General features: G+C 38.4%; 1 protein-coding gene across 3 annotated transcripts; it reads left to right on the plus strand.

Moving 5' to 3' along the window:
* Positions 1-287: 287 nt before the first annotated feature.
* LOC117994054 (zinc finger protein 32-like) lies at positions 288-11152 on the plus strand. Of its 3 annotated transcripts, XM_069507821.1 has the most exons (7): positions 288-670; positions 1442-1771; positions 2571-2711; positions 3580-3705; positions 5709-5831; positions 10089-10286; positions 11016-11152. In XM_069507821.1, exons 1-7 carry the CDS (start codon positions 461-463, stop codon positions 11055-11057), a joined length of 1170 nt encoding a protein of 389 aa, XP_069363922.1. In that variant the 5' UTR covers positions 288-460; the 3' UTR covers positions 11058-11152. The 3 variants fall into 3 exon arrangements, with proteins under 3 accessions (XP_069363922.1, XP_069363923.1, XP_034837819.1); XM_069507822.1 differs by lacking the exon at positions 5709-5831; XM_034981928.2 differs by lacking the exons at positions 10089-10286; positions 11016-11152 and adding an exon at positions 6146-6435.
* The last annotated feature ends 197 nt before the right edge of the window (positions 11153-11349 follow it).

An 11349-nucleotide genomic window follows, 5' to 3' on the forward strand; every position in this document is an offset into this window, starting at 1 on the left:
GGCACGTCAATCGGTGTGGGGATGCCATGCGCACCCACCAGCGCCCTGCGTTAGCGCGGTGTGCGGGGACCACGAGCTCACTTCATGGCTCATACTCTAATTGCCATCCCGACCTGTCTCGTACTATAGTTTAAAGTGTAGTAAAGTCAGTAGAAAAAAATACATTTAAGAAATTCGAAGTCCGACAAAATCAGAATGTTTGGCGAGTGCTTTACGAAAAAGGTTATATTCATCTTTGTTAACGTCAAATTAAGGGCTAGAACCCAGAGCCTTAAAAATAATGTCAAATTAAATAAACAAAAGTGTTTGTAATTTTAATTGTTTTGCTTGGGTTTATTTATAATTATTATCCGAATTTTAACATTTTTATGAATTAACGAGCGATCATTTTAGTCAGAGAAATGTATATACGTGTACGATGTTTTAAAATTATTTATTTCCGGACCTGTTACTAGTGAAAATGCTTCCAACTTTTCTATTACTAAATCATATGGCTACACGACGGAGAAACCTTCGTAAAACTATGAAAACTGTGAAAATTGAATGGGAAAATCTTGATGTGAACTACTGTAGGTGCTGTCTGGCCACCGAGGACCTTGTGCCGATATTTTACAATAATGAAGGTGATAAGAAACGCTCGGAAGATCTTAAAGTTGTCACCGGCTTAGAGGTAAGCTGTGGGCTGCCCGCGACTTCGCTCCTGTAAGGATTAAAAAAGAAAATCCTTGTTCCTTGTATAGATCATAAAGGGAGCCATTTTCAGCTTTCTAGGTCCCAAGGTCTAGGCAACAGGTCCGATTAAGGGTACGGAATTTCAACTCATTAGTTTTAACGATTTAAACAAGTTTTTAAGTGCTCTTTAAATTTTTATTTATTTAACAATATCCTCGGTATGCGTACAGCAACGCCAAATCGCAGACCAGGTCAAAAGTTACATAATAATAATAAAGCTTTATTTAATTCCATACAAAGTTTTTGACATAAAGTTACAGTGAGTAAGTACTTAAAATAATCAATACTTATAATAAATTAGTAATAAAACTACAAAAGTTACATATACATAGTTTATTGAATTCCCATATATATGTACTAATATTAAAAACATAATTGTTGGTGCTGAGCAATCAGACCATTGAGCATGGTGAGCTTGCTCTTAGGGTTGGCGCATTTTCGACAAAATTTGTCCATGTCGTTGCCAGATGAAAAAAGGGCAGACATCTGCATGAATGTACATTTCTATCCGGCGCCCTCACCGCCAATGCATATTTGCACAGGGTATCTGGATTGTCGACATTATATGAATATAATTTCCACAACAAGCTGAGTAAGTTGTAAATATGTATGTATTTTGGTGAAAAAAAGGAGAGTTTTAGGTTGATTACAGGATTGTAGTCAGTTAAGAAAAATCCATCATTATAGACATTTAATAAAAACATTTCAGATTAAACTTAACGATGGCTTGACACAAACAATCTGCCGCTCATGCATAGAGAAAATGCAAGCAGCTTTACTATTCCGTCAGACCAGCAGAAAATCCGAAAAAACCCTGCTCAGTATGCTGTACGTTAAATCCAAGAGGAAGTACAAGCCCAAGTCTTCTAGAAGTATACAGAAGTTTAAAGAGGAACAAGTTGCCGAGGTGGCTGATGGTGAATACGGGTGTGATGACCATTTGTATGAGGATGCGGAGAATTTCCACAAAGACACTGATTATTTGTATGATAATAACGAGTATGCAGATCCTGCAGCTTTACCTGTAAAAATAGAACAGGTAATGGCACCAATTCCGTTATCTTTCTCTAAACTAAATTTAGAGTATCTGCATCCTTTTCTTTTCAACAATGTTAAAAAGGGACAGAATATGAACTTTACATTTAAAGACTCTAAATTTAGTGCACACTACAAATTTAAACAGTAGGCTCGCGACTGTGAGCTAAAATCACGGGTCTTACCATCTAAATATTAAATTTAAAGCTGTCAAACTGCGTCTGTCTTTTTCATATTACATTAGTAAGAAGAGAATGTGAATACTGTAAAATTAGGTTATGCTCAGAATTAGTACCATTTGGTTATCAGTTTATCTATATTGGCGTCGATTCTTTTGTTTTTCTTTAAACTAAATATAGAGGTATCTGCATCTTTTTCTTTTTAACAATGCTAAAAAAGGCTGGAACATCATTAATATTATCAGAGAAGAAAGGCTATTTTTATTTTTATTTTTTTAGTTTATTTTCTACTATTAAAATCATGATCATTCCATGGCCAGCTCACTGCAGAGCATGGGTCTCCTCTCACAGTGAAAAGGGATTGGCCATAGTCTACCACGTTGGCCAAGTGCCGATTGGTAGACTTCACACACTGTTGAGAACATCATGCAGACCTCTGAGGCATGCAGGTTTCATGTTTTCCTTCACAATTAAAGCAAGTGATATTAAATTACTTAAAACGCACATGACTCCGAAAAGTTGGAGGTGCGTCCCTGGGATTGAGCCCCCGACCTCCGATTAGGAGGCGAGCGGCCTAACCACTAGGCTATCACAGCTTAGCTCTGTACATGTTATTATTTTTAGAAAGTACCCAGCACTAGAAGAAAGCGTGATATAATACCGAACGCTCCGTCTTACAAATGCAACACTTGCAACAAGGAGTTCAGGATGAAAACCACCTACAAGGCACATATGAGGTTCCACACCAACTACTGTGTTTGTGAAGTAAGTAGAGGCTTTGGCCGTGGCTCGGAATAAATATCTGTTAGAGCGAGATAACTAAATGCATTTAGGCTCTTATTAGAACGTGACAAAATGATTATTTTCTGTCCTTATCACTGTGGCCACTTTTTTTGGCCACAAACAACGTGAAGTGAGTTTATGTTGACTCAAGTATTTTACAGAAATAATTGATTTGTCTTGTTGTTTTTTTGTTTTTGATGTTAGTCGGTTGCAGTATAGTAGGCCGAAGCGAACGTAAAATAGACGGAATAACATTTCACAAGTAAGTAGGTACCTCTGCTTGAGCGAGAGGGACTGAGGTGGCCACGCTAGTTGCAAATCCATACTAATATTATAAATGCGAAAGTGTGTCTGTCCGATTTTGATGAAATTTGGTACAGAATTAGCTGTAGACATAGGCTTTTTATCCTGGAAAATAATAGAGTTCCCACGGGATTCTTAAAGGCCCATCCGTTTAACCAATTTACATGAAATTTGGGACAAAAATGGTACGTTTAAAGAGACCAAATAATTTAAGCAAGCTTTACAATATAATAATATGAAAATATAAAAGACAATTAACTAGTAAAAATACCTAGTAGTCAGTGGCGTGCACAGGGTTTCAACCTAGGGTAAGCATTAGTTAGCTAACTACCTATTTAATGACAGGTCATCATGAAAAATGAGCACATAGCCATTTCAACTAGGTAAGCAGTGCTTTTATGCCTCTATGACCTGCACGCCACTGCTAGTAGTTGATTCACAACATATGCATGTGTGTGTGTATGTGTGTCTGTGTGTGCGTGTGTGTTTGTGTTACATGCTATTTATTTAATGCATCATTTGAAGACACTGATCGTCCATATTGCAGACGTGCGGGAAGCGTTGTCGGAACAACAACCAACTGCAAGAGCACAAGCGAGCTCGCCACGGGTTAGGCCGCATCCACAAGTGCGCCTATTGCGAGTATAGCTCCGCTACCAAGGAAGCCCTCATCGTGAGTATGCAGCCTAATATTTCATACTTACATACAAATGCCAAGCGCAGAAGTGATAGCCTAGTGGTTAGGATGTCCGCTTTCTAATCGGAGGTCGGGGGTTCGATCCCGGGCACGCACCTCTAACTTTTCGGAGTTATGTGCGTTTTAATTATTTAAATATCACTTGCTTTAACGGTGAAGGAAAACATCGTGAGGAAACCTGCATGCTTGAGAGTTCTCCATAATGTTCTCAAAGGTGTGAGAAGTCTACCAATCCGCACATGGCCATTGTGGTAGACTATGGCCAAACCCTTCTCACTCTGAGAGGAGACCCGCGCTCTGTAGTGAGCCGGTGATGGGTTGATCATGATGATGACATACAAATGACTAAGGCTAAGATCTATAGAGCGCACTATGACTTTGCTCAGACTTAAAATTGAGTTAAAACGAGACAGATTTATGTGAGAGATGTAGCTCTGTCTTGTTTTAACTCTGTCTTAAGTCTAGCTAAGTCAGAGTGCACTCTATAGATCTCACCCTCAGACTCAAAACCATTTTTAAGCGGCGATTACATCTGTACAGTGCGACAAGTCTCTCTTGGGTCTTGAATGACATTGACAGGGGGGGCGCTGTTGGAGAACAAAGGCTTAGAATATTCAAACAAGCACAAAGGGGACACTTGACGGCAACGTTAGTTCCGATTTTCGCCACGCGCCAACATAGCCTTGTCGCACTGTAAGTTTTACTGTACAAACAAACAATTCAGAATTATTCCTTAACTTGTGCTATAAGACCTACCTACCTGCCAATTTTCATGATTCTAGGTCAACAGGAAGTACCCTATAGGTTTTCGTGACAGATGAACAGACAGACAGGCAGACAACCAAGTGATCCATAAGGCTTCCTTTTTTCCTTTTAAGGTACGCAACCTTAAAAAAATCCGGCTCCTTTTTCATGTATGGGAGCCCCCTGAAAAGTGAAATATGTATGACGACAGCGCGTCTTTTAATTGTAAACAGTTTGCTCATTGAACATTGCGTCGTCCCCACTGTTATTGTGAGACTATAAAATCGAACGTCCTATGCGAAACGATTCATTATTCGTCTGGCTCTTGCTAGACCAATAATGAATAGACTTATTTTAATGTATAAAACGGGTACATACCACGATTAATTTTTGTTTTTATTTGTCGATATTTCAACCCAACCGGACAACTCGTGAAGTTCCAGCGAATAGAACAAGAAAAAGGGTAGACAGCTCGAACTTTATCTCCCGCAGCACCGCAAGTCCCGTCGTGACCACGACCCGTGCAATTGGGTTGAAATATTGACAAATAAAAACAAAATTGATTGTGGTATGTACCCGTTTTATACATTAAAATATGTCGTTAAACCACGATTTCGTGGTTTAACGACATAACGATTATAAAGCTTACAGTATGACACATCATGTCTACTGAGAAGTCTATTCATTAATGATTTTAAGCTTATATAAGCTTAAAATCATTAATGAATAGACTTCTCAGTAAACATGATGTGTCATACTGTAAGCTTTATAATCGTTGTTGTAACCTAATGTGGTTTCAGTTGGTTGAGGTTATAGAACTAGGTTGTGGTGTGCTAGGTTAGCTGGCTGGTCTAGGACCGGTGTAGGGGATGGTGGAGCCGGTCTAGGTAGGGTTAGTTAGTGTTGTCTAGTCTCATTGGAGACCTTGGTGTCATGACTCATAATTAATGAGGGTTGCTATAGTGATAGTTGAGGGTAGTTTGTGTTGTCTCTCGTAGTGCGAGAATTTGGCCTTCTGTAAACCTAGATTAAAATTTAAATAATGATTACGCTGTTGATTACTTTCAAATAAACAAAATAAAAAAAGAATATTGTTAGTACGCCCACATAGGCTCGGTTAATCTAATAGGTTGTGATTCTGACTTATTCGATTAATCATCATCATATGAAGCCGGCAGTCAGTTTTGCCTTCATATACACAATTGATTATTCATTTTTTTTTATTTTGTACTCAGATTCACGAGCGTCGTCACACGGGCGAACGTCCATACATTTGCGATCACTGCGGCGCGACGTTCCACAGGCGATCCAATCTCGTGCAACACATCGCCATACACTTGCCCGAGAAGAACTTCCAGGTGTGTATAGCCGCCTTAACTGGTTTTTAACTGGCTTTACAGCTCTGGGTTCTAGCCCTTATGAGCCTTCGAGTAAGTTTTATCTAACTTAAATGAATGAGAAATCGGGAAAGCCGTCCCTGTTTCCAAATCGAGAAAGAATAATAAAAACCATTTATAGGCCATGGACTTATCATGTTTACCTGCTCAAATACTATATTTAGCTAGCGCTAAATATAGCGATAAGATGCAGGCACATTTATGCTGTATCTATCTTTTTTAGTCCTAGTGGAATTCTTTGGATATTTTTAATAGGAATTTTTTCTGTTTGCTAGTGTGACATGTGTCCAAAAAAGCTGAAATCGCGCAAGTTCCTTCAGATACATAAGCACAATGCGCACACAGGGAAACGCTACGGGTATCTGTGCTCGGTGTGCGAGCATCGGTTCGAGAAACCGAACAAGGTTCGCGCGCATGCTCGACGCGTGCACGCGCTGACCGACGAGCAGATCGGGCCGATTGTTCGGGTGCAGCTGTAGGGGCCGATTGTTGATATACTCGTAGCATATTATAAGATGCCTAAATAAATGTCGGATAAACAAAAACGTAATTTTTCGATCATGATAATTATAAAATATTAAAAATTCTACGCTTGGTTGGGGGGGGGGGGGGGGGGGGGGGGGGGAATTTATAATTTTTAATAAAAATTATTTTATTTAAAAAAATGTTGCATTGTCATCCAGTTCCAACCTATGTTTAAAATTTCCTTGATTTATTCCGGACAGATAGACAAACAAACATAAACAGACCGACAAGAAAGTGAGTTGATAAAAACGTGTTATAATGGGGGTAGTTAACAATCGGCCCTCCTGCTAAATCGTCAAAGGAAACCATGTAGTAAGGTAAGGACACTAGCAGTTGACGTATATTTTATGCGCATATTATAATTATGCACTATATTATACAGCTTTGTATAAAACTAGCTGACCGCCCCGGCTTCGTTCGGGTGTTATTAAAAATCCCAAAAGTCAAAGCTTTGTTGATATATTAGTTTCCTTTTACATAATACGTATGAAGGCATTTCACTAAAAGGATATCAGGATGATGATTGAGATTGAAGACTAAATCACTTGAAGTAACCTTAGATAATGGTTAACCGGATACGTCAGGATTACAATCTTCAGATTAACCGAGCCTTCGTGGGCGCATCAACGATACTATCGCTCTACGAGAGACAACACAAAGTACCCTCAACTATAACTATAGCAACCCTCATTAATAATGAGTCATGACACTAACGTCTACTATGACTAGACAACGCTAACTGACCCTAGCTAAATCCCTACCTAGACCGGCTCCTCCATCCCCAACCAACCTTTAGTAAAATGCTTTGTAATATGTAATTTATTATGTTTGTAGTAAAATTTAATTTTTCAAGCGTATTTTTATCTCACGAACACAATGTATGCAATAATATCAATTATTATTTTTATTTTAATACGTAGATTTTTTTAATGTAAAGAACACTAGAGGTTGACTTCGTATAATTTGAATTTAAACTTAATAAGAATCATATTACAAGTGTTTGTACTTTAAAAAACTTGCTATTTTTACAAATATACGTCAACTGATGAGTTAAACACTAGTGTCTTTACCCTACTAATAGGGTCTTGGACTGTAGTAATAAAATGAAGTGATTTTTTGCACAGCGGTAGTTTTTGGGGCTAGAATTCATTATTAAAGAGAGTAATTTTGAAAAACAACAAATACAGCGTGACGTTAATAAGTAATTATTTTAAAAATTAATAAAAATCATGATTTTTTTTAAATTATTCTCTTTAATAATGAATCCTTACTAGCTTTAATACCGCTATACAAAAAATCACTTCATTTCATTTAACACACACCAAGTATTATAAATTTATTCAGTCATTTTATTTAATTAAGAATAAAATCTATCTCTAGTCTATAAAACATACAGAAAAATTTATCACAAAAAAAAAACTATATTTACAAAAAATATACGCCGTCCAAATGGTCATTTATGGGCATTGTGCCCAAAACACTGGCGCTATTACCTCGCTGAACGGCAAGGCTCAACCGTTGAGCGAAATAAGCACCAGCTCTTGGGTCACCAGACGCGTGGATCAGCTTTTGGGACACGACGTTTATAAAAGCTTTCGTGTCCGATGACCATGGGCCCAGAGTCACAAACGCAAGCGCCGCAAATACATAGTCCTTACTAATGACTGAGTATTTATGGCGCTTAAGCTCTTGAGCTGACTCGGCTGCTGCAGCCGCTTTTTGGCACGTGCCCGATAAATGGGACGCTGCCAACGTGTCGACGCAGGTCGCATCCCACACCAGCGCACGCCCCATCGACCATGGTACTATAGTCATCCCATCTGGCCTCTTGTCGTCATCCCTGAACAAGCCGGAAGGTTCTAGCTGACCTGGGATGGAGGCAGTGGCCAGAGCGCGACGGACTATATCATTAATAGCACCATATAATATAAGCGGCCTGCGCTCCGAATACAACTGAGTCCATGGTGACCAAACCGATCCACGGGGCTGCCGCAAGGGCAATAATGAGGCTCACATACCTTGATTCCCAAGCGTAGGCAAACGGCCACACGAAGCGCTGTCTGGTCGAGAATCGTCCCCAAGCTATGAGATGGCAGAGCGTGTAGCCAGTGACCCGACTCCTTTTCGGATACCGCCAAAATTCGGGCTTTATCCGTAGCCGAGGTACACTGCGCTACTAGGTCCGCGTGTGTCAAGATAACACGCGGTTTGTCCCAAAGGCCCTGACATTCCACAGCAATAGGATAATCTTTACCAGGACAAGACGCACTCCAAGCCAACTTGGCCTCCGCAAGACTCTCCACCACAACATCAGTCGGACTGGTCAGATTAAGGATCTGACTGATGAGAGTGATAGAGCCAGAAGCAGAAGATAAGAAAGCCGGAAGCGCAATGCTTGAAATGGACCGTATGCCTAGGCCCCCGTATTTCACAGGTAGGCTCGCTTGGGTCCAAGTGCGGTCATCGAATTGTAAATTTAGAATTTTGCCAAGAGTGTCTTTAAGTGACACGTCTAGGACCGAAATCAAAGAAGGGTATTTCCAAAAGGGACTGCACCGCAATAAATACATGAATTTAGGAGCAAATAAACATAAACGTAAAATATACAAGGCCATGTGTGGCTTTATATCTAAACTAGTATTTTGCTCGCTGCTCGAGCTGCTAAAGCAGCTCTCGAGGTCTATAATGGCCATTTTGAATAATAAAAAATTTTGTATGAAAAAATAAATTCCGCCATTTTGAATTTTTTTTCCATCCATCGAGTAGACCTTCGGATCCTGATCATCTCTTGCCAAGAAACCACTCTTCCATCTTTCATACCCTCCGAGATTGACGCGGATGAAATTTGTATGGCCGCCATCTTTTTTTTCGGAATTTAAAAAAAAAATTCAAATTTTTGGCAATTGGATGAGGTTTCGAATGACATTTGGTCGAGCACCTCCCACCTATCTTCGATACCTCGAGCGTGCCCTTCACCCGTCTCCGAAATCCTCAATCATCAGCTCCCTCCATATGTTGCCCTAAAGGAATCTTTGTCTTCTATATGAAACCATAAGTGAAAAAAAAAAGTTTCATACAAAATTTTACAGGAGGGAATTTTTTGAAAATCTCGGCCGCCATCTTGTTTTTCCAATTTTTTTTACATTTTCTAAAAATCGTTTACTAACATCTACAAGAGCTGCAAGTTTAAACAAAATCGGTTGGAAAACAAAAAAGTTACAAAAGTCAGGTCGGCCGCCATCTTGTTTTTCTGAAATGTCATAATTTTTCCCTAGTCGAATCCCACTTCTGAACATATCTCCCATACATTATTATATCATTTTCTATCTCTTTCTAGGAGAACAATTATGTCAATGAGTCAGTCAGTGGTAATTGAGCTATATATAGTATAAAGACGATGCGAAAATTTATTAAAATTATCTAATTTAGAATTTAATTTATTTTATTTTATTATTACAGTCCAAGACTCTATTGTGCTTTACTTACAAAAAACTATTTTGTTATATTTACGCAGTTTTAATAAGTCAAAGTGACAAATTTTGATACTTGGTAGTTTCAAACCTACGTTGTAACATGTATTTTCTAAATAAATACTAGAACAACATTATCTGTTACGTAATTTTTATAGTTTACTGACTGCTAGCGAAGTATGTTGTCTTATAACGCTTATTTAATGCCTATTTTGTTTTTCAGTGTACCATATGTCTCAAACGCGAGAAATCGCGTAAACTACTACAAGTACACGTATACAAAAGCCACAGAGAAAATCAATATAGATATCTGTGTCCCGTTTGCAAAGAATCTTTCGCTCGACCGACTAATGTGAGACGGCATTTGACCAGAGCGCATAACGTACCTCGAGTGGAACAAGGACAGATAGAGAGGTTTGAGGTATGTCGAGTGCCATATAAGTTTGTTACTGATAAAGGTGTAAGGTTCCCAGTTTGTGACATGAGTAAGATGGCATGTGAGTTGTGATTAGTGTGTATAATGTGCCGCGAGAGGGACAAGGACATATAGAGTGGTTTGAGATATGTGGAGTGCCATATAAAGTTGTAAGTGATAAAGGTACCCAGTTTGTGACATGAGTGACATGGCATATTTATTATTTTTATTATTTATTTATTATTATTTATACAAAATTCAATTTCTACTATAGCATTAGATACAACAATAATTTCATATGAGTTGTGATTAGTGTGTATAACGTGTCTCGAGGAGAATAAGGGCACCTAAAGAGGTTTGAGATATGTGGAGTGCCAATAAGTTTGTTACTGATAAAGGTGTAAGGTTCCCAGTTTGTGACATGAGTAATATGACATGTGACGTGTGTATAATGTGCCGCGAGAGGAACAAGGACATAAAGAGAGGTTTGTGGTATGTGAAGTGCCATATAAGGTTGTTAGTGATAATGGTACCCAGTTTGTGACATGAGTGACATGGCATGTGAGTTGTGTGTGTATAACGTATCTCGAGAGGAATAAGGGCACATTGAGTGGTTTAACACATATAGGTTGTTACTGATACGAAAGATAATGCTGTCTTACTCTGATTTTAGTTCTCTGTAGTGACTGGTTGTCTCTAATATTTATAAAATTTAAACTTTTTTCTTGTTTTCAGATTAATTTACGGCCTTCAGTCAAAAAGAGTGAACAACTATAAAATTCATATTATTGTAAGCATTTAATTTTACATCAATAATGGGCTACTTGACTCATATCTAATTTCGTCCAATAAATCATTATTTATTATAGTATTTTGCTTAAGACAACGAAATATATCAATAACAATTATTAAAAACGCAGGATGGATATATAAATCCAATTTTAAAAAATACAGTTTTTATTTTTATTTGAAACGCAGAAAACGCTGTCAGCCATGATGTGACGTCATTAAATATGTAAACAAAGAAATGTCATCCCTATGTCACGCGGGGACTAACGTAGTATCCATA

This window comes from Maniola hyperantus, chromosome 26, assembly GCF_902806685.2.
Source record: "Maniola hyperantus chromosome 26, iAphHyp1.2, whole genome shotgun sequence".
NCBI lineage: Eukaryota > Metazoa > Arthropoda > Insecta > Lepidoptera > Nymphalidae > Maniola > Maniola hyperantus.